General features: G+C 54.5%; 5 protein-coding genes across 5 annotated transcripts; 3 read left to right on the forward strand and 2 right to left on the reverse strand.

The window, feature by feature from the left end:
• Nucleotides 1-4,029: 4,029 nt before the first annotated feature.
• On the forward strand, nt 4,030-5,298 carry MONBRDRAFT_30521 (uncharacterized protein; the record flags this gene model as incomplete). Its single annotated transcript, XM_001750964.1, has 1 exon — nt 4,030-5,298. The coding sequence occupies one exon, from the start codon at nt 4,030-4,032 to the stop codon at nt 5,296-5,298; it is 1,269 nt and encodes a 422-aa protein (XP_001751016.1).
• A 2,573-nt stretch (nt 5,299-7,871) lies between these two features.
• On the forward strand, nt 7,872-8,447 carry MONBRDRAFT_13070 (uncharacterized protein; the record flags this gene model as incomplete). The annotated part of the gene is made up of 3 exons (XM_001750965.1): nt 7,872-8,006; nt 8,108-8,218; nt 8,307-8,447. The coding sequence occupies 3 exons, from the start codon at nt 7,872-7,874 to the stop codon at nt 8,445-8,447; spliced, it is 387 nt and encodes a 128-aa protein (XP_001751017.1).
• Nucleotides 8,448-10,015: 1,568 nt separating this feature from the next.
• Nucleotides 10,016-10,796, forward strand: MONBRDRAFT_30522 (uncharacterized protein; the record flags this gene model as incomplete). The annotated part of the gene is made up of 2 exons (XM_001750966.1): nt 10,016-10,167; nt 10,508-10,796. 2 exons carry the CDS (start codon nt 10,016-10,018, stop codon nt 10,794-10,796), a joined length of 441 nt encoding a protein of 146 aa, XP_001751018.1.
• A 940-nt stretch (nt 10,797-11,736) lies between these two features.
• Nucleotides 11,737-13,548, reverse strand: MONBRDRAFT_13072 (uncharacterized protein; the record flags this gene model as incomplete). The annotated part of the gene is made up of 2 exons (XM_001750970.1): nt 11,737-13,077; nt 13,237-13,548. 2 exons carry the CDS (start codon nt 13,546-13,548, stop codon nt 11,737-11,739), a joined length of 1,653 nt encoding a protein of 550 aa, XP_001751022.1.
• Nucleotides 13,549-15,257: 1,709 nt separating this feature from the next.
• Nucleotides 15,258-19,951, reverse strand: MONBRDRAFT_34801 (uncharacterized protein; the record flags this gene model as incomplete). Its single annotated transcript, XM_001750971.1, has 20 exons — nt 19,790-19,951; nt 19,337-19,499; nt 19,136-19,219; nt 18,912-19,016; nt 18,700-18,810; nt 18,421-18,577; nt 18,175-18,298; nt 17,828-18,091; nt 17,586-17,695; nt 17,424-17,481; nt 17,246-17,334; nt 17,009-17,142; nt 16,784-16,914; nt 16,527-16,659; nt 16,247-16,430; nt 16,013-16,067; nt 15,801-15,930; nt 15,563-15,712; nt 15,401-15,460; nt 15,258-15,317 (listed from the first exon to the last, which is right to left on the reverse strand). Exons 1-20 carry the CDS (start codon nt 19,927-19,929, stop codon nt 15,258-15,260), a joined length of 2,442 nt encoding a protein of 813 aa, XP_001751023.1. The 5' UTR covers nt 19,930-19,951.
• Nucleotides 19,952-20,165: the final 214 nt, after the last annotated feature.

Here is a 20,165-nt window from a genome sequence, read left to right on the forward strand (position 1 = left end):
ACCGATGCCAAGCAGAAGAGCCAAAAGCAGAAGAGTTGACGAAGAAAATGCAAAGAACATGTGCGCACACGTGTAATGCCTGTCTGCCAGCCGTGGCAGCTGGTCAGCATCCCAAGCCCGTCGGCGAGCCGCTTTAACGCTGCCGACCAGATCGAACATCTCCTCAACCAGATGCGAGCGACCATTTCCGACGACGAGCGCGCCAACTTGATTTCTTGGGTGCCAACTCTTGTCCAAAAGAAACATGCAGTGACTCATTGCGTTGCCCCTCCTCCGTAGTGCTGGACAGCTTGGGCGAGGTTCGGGTTCTCCCAGAGTACCCATTCCAATCATGACCACTCTACCAGAAGCAACCAAAGTAGGAGATTAAAGCAATTTTTCTTGGTCTCGAAATCTGAGCAGCTGCTGCCTTAACCAGCAATCGAGCCACGTGATCGCGCTCATCACGATCGCTGGCTTGTTGGGCATTCCAGAGCACATGGCAGGGCGAGCGCGCCTCGCGCTCACGATGTTGGTGCTTCTTGTGCTTCTTCTCTTTTTCTTTTTCTTTTTTAAGTTCGCGCTTGCTCTGGTCACTCCCGCAGCCGCCGCTACCGAGACACAATTGTCATCATTCGATGTCATGGTAAATCAAAACGGAGCGGTTACCCGCTCTTTTTCGATGGTTGCTGGACTGGTCTGCTTCAGACGTTTGGCAAAGCCCGCCCTGCCCGTTGACTTTATTTTCTGATTGCATAGCGATCGACAAGCCAACCACAAGCGCCACACATTTCAATTTTCAAAGTCCTACTTGAGCAGCGGACGTTCGAGCGGCCAGGTCACCAAGGGCTTGTAGGTCTTGGATATCGAACAATCGAGGATCAACGCGCCAGCCGACGCTACAGAGAACAGCAACAGCGCGCCGCCAGCGTCTGATCTGCTCCGCATGGATCAAGCCTTGGACTGGCGCCACGTTGAAATCCGATGAGAGCAAGACAATGCGAACAATCAGATGGGAATCAGGTGCGCACCATTGGAATTCGAAGTTCGGTAGGAGCAAGGGGTACGGGTTACGCTCAACAGCTCTGCAACCACCTATAAAGTGAAACAGTTTCATCGGTCAGCAAGCTTGCCTCAGCAATGTAACCAAAATAAACAAAAAAAAAAGACCCACATCCAGCTTGATGCGATCCCTGCGAAGGACCAGATCCAAGGGTCGTGCACCCGCCTGCCACAGAAGGCCATCAGGTATCAATCGCAGGTGCAGCAGAAGAGCGGAAAAGCACGGCATCATGATAAAGAGCTTACGAGATCTCTCGCATTCGGGTCGGCACCGTGCCGCAAGAGTTGCTGGATACCCTCTCGGCTGGCAGACAAGGCAGTGCAGGTCACATGGAGCGGCGTTTGGCCGTCCTATATTATAATCATGTTCGGGAACATGAGGAACGAGCTCTTACCAAGGGAGGAGGCAACACAATACATTCAATTTTAGACGGCAAATAGCGCAATTAACGTGATTGGTGATGTTGGGGTCTACATTGTGACTCAACAAACTTTGTACCGCCTTCATGCTACCACCTTGGCAGGCAGCGTGTAATGATGTCGCTCCATCCTAGCCGCAAAAACAAATTCATCAGACAGAGACAGGCATAAGCAACAAACTGGCCTTTTCAACATATGAGGGGGCACGTAAGAAGCTTCTTACACGATTTCTCGCGTTGGCGTCTGCACCATGACTTAGAAGGATCGAAGTGATCTCGGCGTGATCATAGTCACAGGCGATGTGAAGTGGTGTGTTTTCACGCTGCCGAGGCATTGGATGGCCAGCAGCGGCATCGTTTGAGCAAGACGGACACGCACGCAGCCCAAGACAAAGGGTCTGGATGAGCCAGTGGAATCCAGGACATTGCAAGCCCGAGCGAAGAAGGTGCGGCACAAGGTTCATGGCCAAGTAGAATCACAAACCCAATCCTTGACTTCAACATTGGCGTGGTGCTCCAGAAGTAGCTGTAAGATCTTCACATAGTTGCCATGGCAGGCTTTGTGCACCGGTGCGCAGCCATTCTTTTTTTTTTTTTTTTTCCAGGCAGGGTGGGGAAAGGGTGAGCGTTGGGTGAGCCTGGGTAAAGCAGAAGAAACGACTACTCAAAGCCGCTTGAGCGTGCGAGGGAGGCAGGAGCACGATGGCGAGAGATAGAATAGTGCCCGGTTTGAAGTCACGACATCAGAAGGGGACGCCGGTGTAGATACAGTGGGACAGGGCGGGGTGCAAGGAGCGTGTGCAAAAGGGTGGACGGAAAATGGGAACAGAAGAGGGATAGCGGGAAAGAAGAAAAGGAGCAAGGGCAGAACGGACGCGCACGGTGGGCAGGGTGTAGAAGAACGAGGGACGGGACAAAGACGACGAGCAGCGGGAGCAGCAGCAGCAGCCAGAGGGAGGGGGGAAGGGAGGCACTGTACTGACCCTGTCCTGGGCTTTAGCATCAGCGCCGTGCTTCAACAACATGTCCACCACCTTGACATCACCCTTTTCGCAGGCACAGAGCAGTGGTGTAATGCCATGCTGTGGGATATGCCATCATCATCATCATCATCATCATCATCATCATCATCATTACCATCATGTGGTACAGCTATACCATCATAGGGGGGCTAAAGGGGGACGAGGCACTGTACTGACCCTGCCCTTGGCTTTAGCATCAGCACCGTGCTTCAACAACATCTCCACCACCTTGCCATCACCGTAAAGGCAGGCATAGTGTAGTGCTGAAAAGCCATTCTGTGGGATGATGCATCAGCGTTACGTACACGTACAGCAGCATCATCATATGGTACAGCTGAAGGGGGGTAAAGGGGGAAAGAGGTACTGACCTCGATTTTGACTTTTGCATCAACACCGTGCTTCAACAGCATCTCCACCACCTCGACGCGATCGCTGCGGCAGGCTTTGTGTAGTGGTGTCCAGCCAGACTGTGGGATCATGCATCAGCAGTCATCACCATCATCAACCGTGTGGTACAGGTGTATACCATCGAAGGAGGACAAAAGGGGTTACTGTACTGACGTAGCTCTTGGCTTCAGCATCAACACCGTGCTTCAACAGCGTCTCCACCACCTCGATGTGACCGTTAAGGCAGGCATAGTGTAGCGGTGAAAAGTCACCCTGTGGGATGATGCATGTCTCATGTTATACCATACTTTCAGAAGGTATATATCACACACCACATCATGCCAAACAGTATACGACGTACCTCATTTTTGTATTGGGCAGCATGACGAATACGTTGTTCGTCCCAACTGTTCAACAGCCGCAGCGCCTTGTGTGGATCATAGTAATAACACGCATCAAACAGCTGCACTCCATCATCATTCATGGTAACGGTATCTCTCGATCACCATCCGCTTCAAAACCGCTTGATCCACTTCAAATCCGCTTGATGCTTCCTCTATCCACCATCAATCTCGTGAGCCCCCTCCATCTGTCAACCCAAAATTCGGACTGGGAGTCGACGTGTCCAAAACGGCAGCCGGTCAGCGGGTCTTTGCTCTCCTCTGCCTGAACCGCCAAACGACTCACCTTTGGCCAAAAGTTCTGGGTCACATTCACGAGCACAGGTGTATTTGCTCGCCCAAGCGCCCGCGACGACTGCGAGGCGAGATCAGTGGAAAAAAAAAAAAAAAGAGTGGCAGCGATACTCCCAACCAAACGGTCTGGCGTCGCCACACAAAGCCCCACCCAATCAGGAGATTGCCCGTACCAACCACAAGCGATCAGTCACCACACACCAAGCAAGAGGCGTCGAGCAGCCCGCCGATGCCAATGTCGATCCCGATGCCAAACAGAAGCAAGCAGCAGAAGAAGAAGAAGAAGTTAAAAGCAAAAGCCACAAGGCGGAAGGGGGGTTTGGCTATATTTTTTTTCAAGGTAGAAAATTTAAATCTTTAGTAAATTCTGCTTGGGTTGACAGACTTTTTTCAAGGTAGAAAAATTTAAATATTATTGACATGGAATTGGTTTTTATTTAAAGTTTTATTTTTTAAATCATCGTCATGAAGGGGACGCTGTGGACCGCGGTGCGCTGCTGGGTGCTGATCGGCAGCAGCTTTCTTGTCTGGGCCCTTGCTGTGGATGTGATCGAGCCCAGCATCAGTGTCGATGCCGAAGGCACGCTGTTCATCAATGCCAGCAACCGCGTTGTGCTCAACGGCGTTGATGTGCTGGAACGTCTCAAGTCTCTGACAGTCTTCAGTCCGAGCACGTTCAGGGGTTACACCATCACCAGTGCCGCTGCCGGTGCCAGCTCGGCATACGCGGCAGACCTGGACAAGGATGGCCACCTCGATGTCCTGAGCGCCAGCCACGATGACGGCAAGATTGCGTGGTACCACAACAACGGTAACGGTGCCTTTTCCGCGCAGATGGTCATCACGGAGGCCGCAATCGGAGCGGCCTGCGTGCACGCAGCAGACCTGGACAACGACGGTCATTCCGACGTTCTAAGCGCCAGCCAAAACGACGATAAGATTGCGTGGTACCGCAACCATGGCAATGGCACCTTTTCCACCCAGCGCGTCATCACCGCAGAAGCCGACGGGGCCTGGTCGGTGTACGCGGCAGACTTGGACAATGACGGTAACCTCGATGTTCTCAGCGCCAGCCGGGACGACAACAAGATCGCATGGTACCAGAATAATGGCAACGGCACCTTTTCCAGCCAAATTGTCATCAGCACGACCTCGGGTACCGCGTTCTCCGTCTACGCGGCAGACTTGAACAACGACAGCTATCCCGATGTTCTCAGCGCAAACTCCGCCGACGGCGATAAGATTGCGTGGTACCGCAACAATGGCAACGGAACCTTCTCCGACCAAATTGTCATCACCACCGCTGCCGATGGTGCATGCTCGGTGTACGCGGCAGACTTGGACAATGACGGTGACCTCGACGTTCTCAGCGCCAGCCGGCACGACAACAAGATTGCGTGGTACCGCAACCACGGCGACGGCAACTTTTCCACGCCGATCGCCATCACCACAGCCGCTGAAAGTGCATTTTCGGTGTATGCAGCGGACTTGGACAGCGATGGCCATGTCGATGTCCTCAGCGCCAGCTATGGCGACAATACGATTGCGTGGTACCGCAACAACGGTGACGGCTCCTTTTCCACCCGAATTGTCATCACGACCGCCGCCGACTTTGCGTGGTTTGCATATGCGGCGGACCTGGACAACGATGGCGACCTCGACGTCCTCAGCGCCAGTCGAAACGACGACAGGATTGCGTGGTACGCCAATCAGTGGAGCGACATGTTTTCTTAGCTTTTGGACTCCTTGTTAGCAAAAATCGCTGCTCTTTGCATTGCCTGACTCAGTTGCCCTTGCGACCCCACGTTTGTCAATTGATTGAAGCGACATACTCAAAGAAGACATTGGAAAAAAAAAAAAAAAAAAAAAACTTGATTGGACGGCTCAAGGCGCACATGTGCGCGCCACTTTATTTGATTTGTCGCCAGCAGGGCTGACTTCACTGGACTATCAAAGAGAAAGGGGGAGAAACGTGATATCAACCATTCAAGGATCACTGGGCCAGCCGCCAAAAAGACGGAAAGGCCGCAGAGCGTGTCCCCAGCCAGTGGCGCTGCTGTTTCCGGTTCGGGCCGACCAGCTTTGTACGCTCCGCTCGCGCAGCAACAGCTTGCCCGCCAGCGCCTTGCTTCAGTCTATTGCATGGCTCAGCTCAGACACGAACCCCGCGCAAACAGAGAGTTATAGTAGCATGACCCGAGTTTCGTAAAACACGGGCGCCCATCTTGATGCGCGGTGACCCTATATATTTGTAGCTCGGCAGTCTCGGACCTCTGCCAAGCATCGGGCAGAGACCAGCTGAGGACGCTGCGTTCATGTCTGGGCAGTGTCCCCCAACCAGGGACCTGAGATCGTCTTTGGTAATGTTCAGCAGCTCTCGGTGCATGGAAACGCCATGCTGTGCTGGTTGGCAAACAAGTCCACGGCCGCTCTGGCCGCTTTGGCCGTTCTGGCCGCTCTGGCCGCTCTGGCCGCTCTGAGCCTTGGTAGATGCCGTCTCGGCCGGGAAGCAAGCGCAGTGTGCTGCCAGCACTCTTCCAAGCTCGTAAAGCAACGGCTGCTCGTTGATCTGCATGGTCACACAGCCCTCGGAAAACCTCGAGATGTCAGATGCTTCTTCTTTTTTTTTTCCCCTGTCGAGGCCAAGTGCGCCTATGTGGCGGGCTCGGGAAGTTGGGCCAGGCGAGCTTCATGTGCTGCAAACACAGGGACAACGGTAACCCCATGCCGGTGTTGCAGCGCCCTATCAAGGGGTGTTTCACCGTTCTAAGATGAAGAGAAAAACGGCAGGACAGATGGCAGGGCAGCAAACAGAAAGCATTTGATGTTAACCGAGCAAAGAATAAAGAAGATGGATGCGCAGGGGAGGGCGGCCGAGCGGCGGTGACACAGAGCAAAACTCGGGTTGGAGCGGCCACTTTTCTGCTTTGTGTTTGCCAAAATGACATCTCGACTCGGGGCGGGCTGGTGGTGAAAAGACTTGAAGCAGGGCGAAAAGGGCAAGGGGACTGACGTTATTCTGAGCTTGAGCGGCAGCGCCGTGCTGCAACAGTGTTTCTGCCACTTTTGCACAGCCCTTGGCACTGGCAATGTGCAACGGTGTATCGCCATTCTGTCGGTTTTTGTTTGCAACAATCAGAAACATGACAGCATCATGAACAGCCATCTGAGCAGCCAAGCCCAAGACTCTCGAAAGAGATGACGAGGTGCATGGAAGAAGGTAGCCTAACATTGTTCTGAGCGTTCAAATCAGCGTTGTGCTTCAATAGAAGTTCCACCCGGCTGGCGCAACCCTTGATGCAGGCAATATGCAGTGGTGTCTGGCCGTCCTACAGATTGATTTCGCCCCCACCACCACCATTGTACACAAGTGACGCGCCATGACCGTGAGCTCCTTCAGCAGTTGAACAAGGGTGACGAGAGCCAAGAAAGCGCCATGAGCTTGTGCTGACCTTGTTCTTGACTCGAGCATCAACGCCGTGCCTCAGCAGAATCTTCATTGCCTTGTCATGGCCGAAACGGCAAGCACTGTGCAGTAAAGTATTGCCACCCTATACATTGAGTTGTGCGCCACATGTACATTGCCGTGTTCAGCTGTGCTGGCTGTCAAAAACTACAGCCAATTCAACATCCAAAAAAAAAGAAAAAAAGGGCCGGGAGGCTGACCTTGTTCTGGGTCTGGGCATCGGCCCCGTGCTTCAACAACATCTCCATCACCTCCAGATGGCCGTTCACGCAGGCCCAATGCAGCGGTGTATACCCACCCTACAAAATGATTCCCCGCCCCATCACCGCCACCACACACACACATACAGACGCACACACCGCCGCAGCAAGTCCCGTCCATTGTGAAGGTTCTTTTCTCGTCGATGAGCAGATCTCATGAGGGCCAGCCTCGGCTTCCTACCTCTCTAAATAACGCAAAGATCAAGTTCAAGTCACCCCTCCAAACCCAAGAAAACTTAACCGAGTCAAGAGATGAAGGAGCGTAAAGGAGCGTAAAGAGATGAAGGAGCGTAAAGAGATGAAGGAGATGAAGCGTAAAGAGATGAAGGAGCGTGAAATAAAAAGAGGAGGCCAACAGCACCATGTATTCCCATCTGGTCACCCACGATAGTACTAGCATGGCCCAACATGGCTTAACTGCGGCGATCGGACGAGAGCCGGTGTATTCCATGTGGTATGACCGTTGGCGAAAGTGGATATCTTAAAATTGTATATGAAGCCACTTCTTTGTGCCTTTTCGCACGTCGCACCTTGAATTGTGTGAGTCGGGGATTGTCAGATATTTTAGGGCGTGGGGAGAGATGGCGGTGGCGGAGCGAGTTTATGCGCTGTGTCGGGCTGGTGGGGCGGAGGCGGATGTCTTGGGAGCGTTGGGGGAGTTGGGGGATGATGTTGAGGCCCTGCGTGCGGTGGCTGAGTGGCACGATGGTCGGATGGTACGTGGGGCGCTGTTGTGGGGGGGGGCGGGGGCTCAGACCTTGAGCTTCAGAGGCCATCACTTTACTGAACTTGAGGGCTGCGTGGGTGGGTCGCACAGACGGTCGGAGGGGGCGTCACGACGCTGCACTATGCTTGTTATCATGGAATGACCAGTGTAGTACGGCTGTTTGTCGGGGTGGCCGGAGCCAACCCAAACTGCCAGACCGAGGTAAGATGCAGGCGTGGCAGCTCGCTCCCAGCATTCCACTGCGGGTGATGTATCAAGAGGGCTGCTGGTGGCACGTTGTGACCAGTAGATTGGACGCACGCCTCTCCATGTGGCCTGCAGCCGCGGTTGGACCGACATTATCCAAGCCCTGGTTGTGGCCGGTGCCGACGCCAACCTGGTCGATGTGGTAATGTCGCGCACCAAGGATTCTTGCGTGACGTGTGGGTAGTGGTGACCACCAGAACCAACCTCACTGCCCTTTTCTCTGCCTCTCTCTCTCTTTTTTTTTTCTTTTTTTCTGCGTTGGCATTTTGTTTCGGTTCTCCGTGATGATTCAGAGTGATGATACACCGTTGGCTGCGCTGCTGCACGCCACTCGCCTTCAGCGTGGTGATCTGCAGACCCAGGTGGGGCTGCGGTGTCTCGACTGCGAGACGAGACGTGTTTCGATCTGGCCACGACTCGCGCCGCGCCGACACACGTTCATGCTCATGTGTGCTCCAATGGCGGGAATCAAAGGCGCTGGCACAACCAGCACTTGAAGTCATCATGGCCTTGCACCGGCCATCTGGCGCGGCTCCCCCGCCCCATGCGTATGGTAAGCAAACGCGAGATGTTATAATCGCAGCCAGATATGCAAACCCTGTCCATGAGCTCATCTGAATCGTCTGAATACGTGTGTCAAACGTGCGCGCTGGTAGTGGACGCGCTCGCCCGGTCTGCACGCCGTGGACTTTTGCGCCGGCGCCTTTCGGTGGCTTTGATGGTGGCATGGCTTGATGACTCGAGGAGCTTGGATCCGGATGTGTTCATGGAGCTGCTGAAACGCGACGACGTCCTTCTGAATCTTGTTTGATGACGAGCCCCGAGCGTGCGATGATGGCAAAAACGCCCCACAGATCGATGGCGGCATAGAGAGGATCGTTCCCGAATTGGTGTTGCACAAAGCCTGCCTGCTCCTAAAATTTCTGTGAGCTAGACAACCTCGATTGTTTTAGTTCTGAAATGTAGGCGTCTCACCAGAAGAGGCCTCGGATCTGACCACAGTGTTCAGGATTAATAAATGAATTGAAGCGAAAGGATTAACTCGTTCTATTTTCAAGCCGGCACAGAAATGGCACGTGTCATGGACGGCCTCGATGGGACCAATCCAGCTCAAAGCGACGCCACGAGACAGCACTATCAAGGAGAAGAGCTGGCCCGCATTACCGATGAACTCAACGGACTCAAAGCGTGAGCAATGAACAAGGACATCAGGAAGAATTGACAGGCGAAGAAACGATACTCATGGAGGCTGGTGGGCCAGGTGTGCGCGTACTATTGCACAATATGAACTACAGGCATTGTTGAAAAATCGAAAGGCACTCAAGAACCCCAGCGCGTCTTGTCAAACACACAAGAGGCACGGGGAGGTCCGTGCGTGGATCAAGAAGGCCCTGAATTATTTTGTCAAGCGGCGTCGCAGGCATTGTGGTCAAGACGGCGGTGGTTCCGTGGGTGCCGCAGATGCGCGGCGCCTGGTGCAGGCGCTGGATGCGTGAAGCGCAGGAGCAGAGAGATGGAGAGCATGGGCATGAGCATGGCCACGCTGGGCGCAATGATGGTATGGTAGAGGCGCTCGCTGGCTGGAGGTCGACCGGAGCAGGGTACGCGCCAGGCGGGTTGTTGGTGCTGTGCCATCATGGCGTCGAAGCACTGGTAATGACCACCGATATTGCCTTGGAGTCGGAAAAGCAGTTGTGTTGAGAGACAGGTGGCGTTGGGCATGTCCATGTGTCCTGGTACAGCGGGGCTGAAATGTCCATCCGCACGCACCACCAGCCCGAGCAGCAGCCCGAGCAGCAGCCCGAGGCGTGCACAACTTGCCAGCCGGCCCAGGGACTGTGCCATGTCGGTCGAGCCACCGCCCCAACGCCTCACTCGCCGCGCCAATGTCACCACCTGGATCGGTTGGACGAGCCCGGGCGCTGTGAACAGTTGCAATCAGTCAATCATCCGACCGAGGCGATGCTGCCGTGGGCTGCCAATCGCCCTGCTGCACGTTGGATCTCGCGCCCACTGACCGACCAAACGCCCCCTCTTCACCCAAGATCACCCTCCCAGAAATGTCATCGACCCTGGACAATGCCCCACCCCACCAGCCAGACTACATACGGTCGCCAGTCGCAGCGCAGCCGCGCTCGTCGGGGCCAGTCCCTGGAGCCCTTCCCTGCTCGCTCTGTCGTTAAGTCATGCCTGCGCTCGCTCGCTCTCTCTCTCTCTCTCTCTCTCTGTTTTTTCTGCCTTTAGGGCCCAAGGTTACATGTGTAACCACAAAGTGATGATCACACACACACACTCTCTCTCTCTCTCCTCTCTTCTCTCTCTTTCTCTCTCTCTCTCTCTCTCTCTCTCTCTCTCTCTCTCTCTCTCTCTCTCTGCCCTGTCTCTCTCTCTCTCTCTCTGCCCTGTCTCTCTCTCTCTCTCTGCCCTGTCTCTCTCTCTGTCTCTCTCCATGCCTCTCTCTCACCGTCTTTGGCTCTGTCGCCACTCCGATGCCAACCACTGGCGTGCCCATCATCGAAGACCTCAAAGCTAGCTCAAAGCAAAACAAGAGCCAACAGCATAGAGCCAGCAGGCGCAAAGACGACGGACAAATAAGACAGTTAAGAGGCTCGATGAGCCAGCCAGCCAATAGAGCCACGTGAGCCATAAGTCCAGTCCGAAAGAGCCAATAAAGCTAATAGAGCCAGCCAATAGAGTGATAGACCCTAACAGATAGAGCCGATAGAGCCAATAGAGCCGATAAGCCAGCCAGCCAGCCAATAGAGCCAATTGGATGGAGCCAATAGAGTTCAACAGAGAGCGATTGAGATGATAAGATAGACAGAACCAGCAGAGCCAGCAGAGCCAGCAGAGCCAAAGCAAAAAGATTTTCAGGGGTGATCCGGGAATCGAACCCGGGACCTCTCGCAAATTCGCGCAGTACAGTACAAAGGTGTAACATGCGGAGAAGTGGAGTCCCGAAGCGAGAATCATACCACTAGACCAATCACCCAGAAGTTGGAGACGTAAGTCGAAAATATAATATATAAACGAGAATGCAATATTAGGCGCAAATGTCATCATTTTGTGTATTATATGCAACTTTTGATACACTTTCACTAACGCTCCATCGGCCAAGAGAACCGGCCAGGCACGTATCTCGACATGGGGACAAAGTGGAATGAGAATGATTCTTATGATGATGAGAGCTATTCGTATGCACAGGCTCAAGTTTTGTAAATCAATTTTCGGGCTTTCATTGCCCAAGCAAATTGCAGGAATACTCGGCCGCAACACTCGCGAAAAAAAAAAACGGCACCTCAAACAACATACAACACGCGCTGCAGTGGAACAAGGCCCACCGGCACCACCACCACCACGACCAAGATGCAACCGAAAATGGTCGAGATCCAGTTGCATCCCTGAACTGCGCACACACCCACGTGACTCACGTGCACATGCTCTGGAGAGTCCCGATCTGGCAATGGTCAGCCTCATTGATAGACGTGGGTGATGGTCGAAGCAATCGAGTAGCGATGGGAGCCGACCAAGAGGGCTGATGGTGCAAAGGTGAGGGAAAAGCCAAAGTTGAGTTCCTCGTTGTCAGCTCGAGCTGAGAGGGAACGCACAAACACAAACCGGGTCGAGGTGACCCTGAGGAAAAGGAGAACGGCGCGCTCAAACTTGGTGGCATTTGTGTCGGTGGCCACCTGAGAGCTAATCGCGAGCACGCCGTCCTGGTAGGCAAGAGCCACACCAAAATCCAGCTGACTGGGGTTCGACAGGATTCGGCCCACTAGGACGGCCGTGTCATTTGCGCTGTCCAAGGCATAGATGAAAATGGCACCACGACTGTCGGCGGTACCTACCCAGCCGGGGGCGCTCACCAGCAGGAGATTGTCGTCCTCCACAAAGGTCAGAGCACTCCCGAAGCGAGTGCCATCGCCACAATCAGCTGGGGGTGTAATACGAACGTATTTAGGCTGCCCTTGGGCATCCAGGGCCATACCCGAGGTGTAGAGGTAGACTGCGCCTGGGCGCGGCTCCTGGGTGGCCGGCTCGGACGGGTCGCTGAGAGCAAGCGCCTTGGCCAAGGGTGCACCAATGGCCACAAACCCAGGACTGACGGCAATGGCCATGCCATAGGCTGCATAGGGATCTGCTCCGGGCGAGGTCAAAACCTGCGAATGGCGAAAGCGCGGCAATTCCGCACTCGAGACGGGCATGGAAGAGGCCTGATACACGTGTACCGTGTCGACTTTGGCCGTGTTGAAACGAGGGCTCGCGGGTACCGCCATCAGCAGCGTGGATCCGGACAGCGCAAGACGACGCTCAGTGACCGCCACGTGATCCAGATGTTCGACGGTAATTTGTTGCAGCAGACTGGCTTGCAGAAGCTTGGGTTGGGACAGGACGGTGGGCAGCACCGACGCTGGCGTCAAAGAAGTCGTTACATCCATTGCCGCGCCGTCGGATGCCTCCGTAAGTGTGGCAAGTGCGGCCAGAGCTTGGCTCATATCGAGCAATAGAATATCCGTCTGGTCTTCCTTGTGGAGACCCACGGCAAACGTGGTTGCATCGGTGGCCAGGGACATGCTGCTCGCGCCCGTGTCTGGCTCTCGATTATCCGTGTCGCGCGCAATGTCGTCGTCGTCAACCTCGTCGACATCCCCATAGACGCCAGGACGTGCCTTGCCTCCCGCAGTAAATTCGGCCAGCTGATTGGGCTCACTGAGCCAAGAGGACTCCATACCCGAGCCTAGCGACCAGTTGCCTGTCTCGCGAAGCAGGTCGATGCGCTGCTTGGCTGACAGCCGCGTTTGTTGCAAACGAACCTGTGGGTGGAAGGCGAGGGACGCACGGCAGAGCAAACGAGCACAAGGTAAGCAAGGGAGCGTCCGGTGAGAGAAAGACAGCTGGGCGACACAAACACTCGGCATTGTTGCTTAGCCCCGGTTCCCTTGCCGGTCACCGGCGCGTCGAGGCTGACCAACCTGCTGAAGCTGCTGCTGTATGCGTGCGTTTTCCTGCTGAAGCTTGGCAAGCTGAGCAGTGAGATACTGAGCAGCGGCCGGTTTGACCTCTCGCGGCATCGCGACGATGGCGCCACGTCGTGTTTCATGACTCATGACCAAGGGACGCCACGCCGTGGCAAGGGTTATACCCGCGACACCAAGCAGGGCCACTCCAGCCACCAAACGCATGATCCAACGTTGTCGATGGCTTGTTCGCCGAGACGATGGGTGGAACACGGGTTCGACGCCCGCCTCCTCCTGCCCGAGTTCATTCTTGAAGGGCGTCGCCATGCTCAAAAGGTTTGTGTTGCAAACCCCTGATCACCTCAAGCTCGATGTCCTCGCCCCTGTCTGTGACGATTCTCAACCAAAGTGATGGGATGAGCGCAACTGGTCTGAGAAAAAACTGGAGCTGGCTGCTGGGCGGTGGAGACGGCGGGCGGATCACACTAGACACACACATAGGCGAGCACGCCAAAACAATGATACACACAGATACGCCGATTGCAGCAGCGCAGCGGTGCAGCGATTTCTGTCACATCAAGCCCAAAATGCATACAAAGGCACCCACAAATTGTCCACAAATCGTCCTTTGTACGACAGAATGTAGAAAAACGTATCGACAATACGTGCTGTTAAATATGCATCAACTTACTCTACTTCAGCCATTAAAACAACAATAAGGTATGTATCATCTTCATGATCTCATCGTTTGCAAGCTCATGAATGTTGGGGCACCGCATCACGCCAAGGAGGGACATTGAGGGATGATGATGCGTGATATGGACGGCGGATTGGGGCACGCCGCCAAAGTCACCACCTTCCCCACCCCTCCCGGCTCCCTTCCATTGTTTCGCCCCTCTTCACTGTCGACCCGTTTGGTAATCGGAGACTGGCCAGATCAGTAAGCGTACCATCGTGTGGGGTCGAAGAACGCGACAATGTCCTCGATGGAAAAGCTCACAGAATTGCAGCAATTTTTTACCTTAAAGTTTTGGTTGATATGTCAAAATATGTTTACTTACCATCGGCGATATTTGACCCAGTTGGCGGATTGGCGCAATTGGTAGCGCAGTGGATTCCAGTTCCAAAGGCTGTAGGTTCGAGTCCTGCATCTGTCAAATATCTCTTTTTTTTGCCGTTCTAAGGAACAACATGTGTTTTTGACAGGTGTTTACATCTCAATGTCACGTCGTGAATAATGTTATCTGTTTTCTGTTGTTTGCAATTCTACTTCCTTTTAATGTTATTTATATACTATATATTTCGCCATTGGCTCTCGGCGATATTTGACCCAGTTGGCGGATTGGCGCAATTGGTAGCGCAGTGGATTCCAGTTCCAAAGGCTGTAGGTTCGAGTCCTGCATCTGTCAAATATCTTCTTTTTGCTCTTTTTTCTCTTTTGCTGTTCCGCTGATTTTTCTGGTCTTACACGGCAGCGGCCGTTCGGGGCTCGCCGTTTGGGTACTTTGCAGGGTGACGCTTCAGCGGCGAGGTACGGTTAGCTAGGTCCAGTGGCACTGCCGTCCAGTCTGTCATCAGCTCGATCCACTTCTCCCAAACCAAACTAAACCAGCTCCCCTCGCAAACAACCATGGACACGCCTTTCATTTTGGGGTCGACGGGCATGCCTCATGTTTTGACGAGCTCTGAGATGCCACGACGGCATCATGCCACCCCCGTCCTTGGCCAAGAGCCCAATGATCGTGGTGCTGCGATGGAGTTAACATGATAAAATAAAACTCGTCCAAAAATATTGACAGCAGAAAAACTACAAAAAAATTACTACAAAATTCACGTTTATTCCGCCCAGTGAAGAGAACCGCCACCCCAGCGGTATTCTGGGGTATTCAACGTGCATCAGTATCAATTGTTGGTACTGCAAACATTGCAGGCACACGGGCTCACATTCACGCAATACACACATTCACGGGTCGAAAAGCAACTTCATTCGGCACAAAGCCCCTGGTATGGGCCAAGGCGTCTCCATTCATACCCGGTCAACCGCTGCGACAATAAGCAATTGACGCCGTCGACAGCCCCAACAGGCCAATAAGGACCTACAAGGACACACAGCGCGGCATGCATGAGTGAGGGCGGTCGTGCAAAAACGACCCAGGCTCTGCGCAACAGTCTCACGTACCATTGGCCCGTAGAGACCGAGGTAGTAAAGCAACGCCGAGGCCTCGCCAATTGAGCCGACCTGTCGTGGTGCCAGGCAGGGAACGACGTGAGCCCTACGAAAGGTGGAACATGCCTCCAAACACAGAGCACACGTCGTGCGTGCACCTGTACTTCCACCCACCTTGTAACCCGAGCGCCACACGCCACCATGGAAGGAGCCATAACGAAATTGTTCAAGCTGGTTCGACAACTCAAAGGACGGATTGGCCTTGCTCTGCTCGTTGCGGACGTCGTGGATCAGCAGCGCCCCCATGACCGCGTTGGAGGTTTCCTGTGGGCCCCCAAACGCACCACACCCCAAGAAAACGTGAGATGCAAGCTTGTGTCCAAGCAGTGCGACCGAGGGTTGGTGCTCTGACCTGCCAAGCAACCTCAAAGGCCGGGAAGTGCTTCCAACCTCCGTAGGCTGCAGCAAAGCTCTTGTTGTGCACGACCGACAGCGTCGCCGTGGAGGGGGCAATGTTGGATGACACACGAGAGCCCCCCGCGCTATCAGAGCCCCCAAAACACAGTCATGAACCCAGTGCAATTGTACAATTCACACGCCTGCTGCGAAGCAAAAGGTTCTTACCGAGCGACCATGGCACGCCAGTGCTGCAGGCGCTTGGCCAAAGCATAGTTGGGGCCTGTACTCGGAGCAAAACGGGCCAGAAGATGAATACAGAGAAACAAAGACGCAGCAGCAGAGCGGGGGTCGAGACACGGAACCACGCTTCGACGGAAAGAGAAAGCACATAAAAATGCCACAAATTCATTCATCATAGCCCACACTTGAACCTGACCGGGTACCGGGCCTCAAACTCACCTTGCTGCACAACAATACCGTCGTTGATGGCATAGGTGTGAGTTCCGGAAGCATCCTGAGCCAGGGGCAAGACGTTCTTGGTGCAAGCCTTCTTCATGACAGTGCGAAGGACAGAGACAAATGTCTTGACCGAGCCAGGGTTCTTGTAGTTGGCCGCGGCCGCATCACGAGCATCCGTGCTGACCTGCATCCAGTGCAGCAAAATTTATGACGTGAGAAGAACTATCAATCAAAAGCAAATACACCAGACCATGATGCGCAGCCTGCGTCATCCACGCACCACAAAGACGTCGGTGGGCGAGCAGAGGTAGGCCAGAGTTGTCACCGTCTTGCGGCGACGGATCACACCGGCCTTGATGGCATCCATGGCAAGCGAGACGCGCACATGCTTCTCGCCGTCCAAATAGGCATATCTATTGAAGCGCACAACAAAGTAAATCACTTGCTGCACGTACACAGCAAAACACCACCTCGAAACCAAGCAAAAGAAAACGAAGAAGACCAATAAGGAGCGCCATGGGACGAGGGGCAGCCTACCCGCCAACAATAAATTCTTCCTTGGGCATGAGGTCAGACACCCAGTTGCAAATTTCGGGCGTGTCGGTGAACAGGTTGGCGCCAGCGTTGGCATAGATCAGCTCGTCCGTAGTCAGCTCAGCCACGGGTTTCTACAGCATGCCCACGCAGCGTGGTTGAGTGTGGCAGCATCGTTTTTGTGGGCGAGCCACGCGTTCAGCCTTGACAGCCAGAGCCGAGTCGTACCTTGGTTGGGAAGATCAAGGTACCGGCACTCTCGCGAGCCACCTTGATCAGACGCTCCCAGATTTGCGGGCGGTCGAGGTCAAGGGCAATGACGTTGGCCCCGAGAGCCATGAGGACAAGATAGGGACCCATGGCTAAGGTCAGTATGCAGCCAGCAAGGCGAGGGATCACAAAGCGCGAGGTCAGCGGTGGTGCGTGCGCCAGACACCTTGTCTGATATGGATATTCAGGACGAACCAGAGCCGGCACCAAGAAGGACAAAGTACTTGTCGCTGAGATCCACCCATTCGTCGTGGTCTGCCACGGCAGCAATGGCATCACGGGCGCTGAACCACAAAAGGTCAAAATTAAGGAAGGTGTTAGGCAACGCACGATAGAGAAAGGTAGGGGTGTCAAACACAGCTTCAAGCCAGACCTGGGTTCGATGGTGCCATTCTTGACCCATTGATCAAGTTGCTTCTTCAACGCTTCGCCTACACGAGTGATACGGGATGAGTTGGGACGAGAGAAGCAGCAGGCACAACAAAGCACCGACTACAACTGAGCAGGGGATGCCTAGTCATGACGCTTGACAAACCGGTGAGATCTTCAAGGGGAGACTGCTCCGGGTAAGGTTTGCGACGGTAGGGCACCTTGTACACGGGGTCGCGTTTGCCCGAGCCCTTGATGGTCATGGTGCCCGGGAAGCTGTGGGAAGCCAATCAGAATTTGCGTGCGCAAATTTTGGATCAGGGGCAAGCCACGTGGAAAGGGGAACATGAGGCGGACGCGAGCGTATGAGGCCAGAGAGGGAAGTCAGGCGGATTTGGCAAGACGCACCTGGCCGTGATGGTGCTCATGGCAGTGGCCAAGGACATGACCTTGCCGTCACGAACAAACTCAAACTGGTTGTGCATGTAGTCGAGACCCGTTTGGGCAACCTTGAGAGCAGTCTCGGGAGTGCGCAGCGAGATGCGCACGTTCTCGATGAAATGCTTGCCGTAGCCAAAGCGCCAGTTGCGCTCCTTCATGACGGCCACCGCTGCCTGAGGATCCACGTCCATGACGCTGCGTGCAAGCACGGCTTGACCCGTCGAGCTTGTACTATAGAGGGGCAGGGTGAGTTTGGGGTTGAGGGAACAGCGAACATGCATGGGCATGCAAGTTATGCAGAAAACCATGGTTACCTGCGAGTGCCAGTAGCGTCGGCAGGCCACTGGATGCCCTCGGTGGGCTCGGGGCGAGCAGGGCGGCGCTTGCCAAAGACCTTGCGACGCTGGGCCCACACGTGCATGTAGAGACCCGGAAAAACTGCAGCGAGGGGCGGGGTGGCGTTGGACGATGAAGCGAGTGTTGAGATATCACGGCGAGGTTTACAAAGGTCAAGGCAAAGGAATCATCAAAAGCAAGAAAGAAAGAACGGCAGTGCTGACCGATGGGATAGAGAGACAGGAAGGCCATGATGGTGTAGTTGAAGGTGAGAGCGACGCGAGCGAGGAACTGGGCAGTTTCGTCGTCATCCGGTACGCGCTGCTCCTCGGCCAGAGCATCATAGTAGCCAATGGCTTGAAGAATGCAGGCAATTTCCGACTGGATCGTACGGAGAGCCAACACAGGGGGTTCAAATTGAGGGAGAAAAACAAAAAGATAGACAGAAAGAGTGGAACGCGAGTGCTGATGGGTTGCTGTGATGATGGGCTGGAGGGACGTACCGCGACGCCGAGCGGGTAGAGGACGACGAAGAAGGAGTAGCGGCACCAGGTCAGAAAACCAGGGGCATCGCCAAGCAAGAGCTTGGTCCAGTACCAGTTGTAGCGCACCACCTAGCACGACGAGCAGCGGTCGGTGAGACTGTGATGTGGAGCGCTTGGTCAATGTGAAGAGAGGGAAAAAAAAAAAAAAAAAGAGCAGGTAGGACACCAACCTCAGTGACGGCCCAGGCAAAGGTCATGGTGTAAAAGGCCAGGGAGTTCATGATGCGGGGATTGATCCAGCAGGCGGCCCAGACAAGCATTACGCGCGAGAGGACCTACAGCAAGCGGAGCCAGGAGGAGGCAAGCCGCGTGAGCTGAGGGCCTCTGGCAACTGGACTTGCGGAGCAAGAGAGGAACTGTGGGAAGGAGGGGCCGAGCTAGCAAGAGGTCGGACCTGCATAAAAGTGGTGGAGACCTTGGCCTTGACAAAGCCGAGGGCCGCGTGAGCGACCTCGAGGATGGCAGCGGTTTGGAAGATCTGCGCGAGGGGGTCACGGGAGGCGCCGGGCAGTGAGTTTGGCTCTTTTTGTATGTATGGTGGTGGTCACTTGCTATGACCATGAGCAGTAGAAGGGGCGGTCAGAGGTGGACAGACCTGGAGAGCATGGAAGAGAGGCATGCCACTGGAGCTATCGGTGCAAAGGAGGCCATGGGCTTGGGCGGGGAGCCAGGCTGGGGCGAGATCAAGCTCATGATCACCGGCCACCCCATTGCAAAGGTGAAACGGGCGGAGTAGATCGTACAAGATCATGGACCAGCTATCGAAACAGGGCCAAAGGACATTGGGTGAGACGGATCGCGGCGGGGACTGGATGTGTTCAAGGGACGCAAGCGCCAGGTCACAAGTTGTTGATTTTTGGTGTGCTGTGCATTTGCACACGAGTGTCATATCTCCGGGGCGGGGAACGGGGGTAAGCAGGATCAGCAGATTTGACGGGAGAGAGAGGAAGAGGGAGAGGGAGACTGCCCAGAGACGGGCGCTGCCGTTTTAACGGGGAGATTACTGCGCAGTCAGTGAACTCGAGACCAAAACGCAGTGACATCTTACCCGGCAGCCAGAAGGGCATTGTAGAGGATCAAGTAGCCATTGACCAGTGCATTTCCACCTTCTGCTTGACCGCTGGTCCCATCCTTCTGGCCCCCAGCCGCCGGACGGGCAGAGGCCATCGCGCTGCCGTTTCGACTCATGTTGGGCAATCCCGCGGTCGTGATCACGCCTTGAAAATAGAGGGGACGTGGTTGATTTTAAGGAATGTAAGATCGATTGTAGAAGAGGGAGGGAGAGAGAGAGAGAGAGAGAGATTAATTGCTTCAATAGCACAACTATCACATTGAGAGATCGAGAAGAGAGAAGAGAGAAGAGAAGTGATTGACATGTGAGCACAGAAAGAGAAGAGAGAGAGAAGCGTCGGAAAAGATCAGCA

Source organism: Monosiga brevicollis, genomic scaffold (assembly GCF_000002865.3).
Source record: "Monosiga brevicollis MX1 MONBRscaffold_55 genomic scaffold, whole genome shotgun sequence".
NCBI classification, from domain to species: domain Eukaryota; class Choanoflagellata; order Craspedida; family Salpingoecidae; genus Monosiga; species Monosiga brevicollis.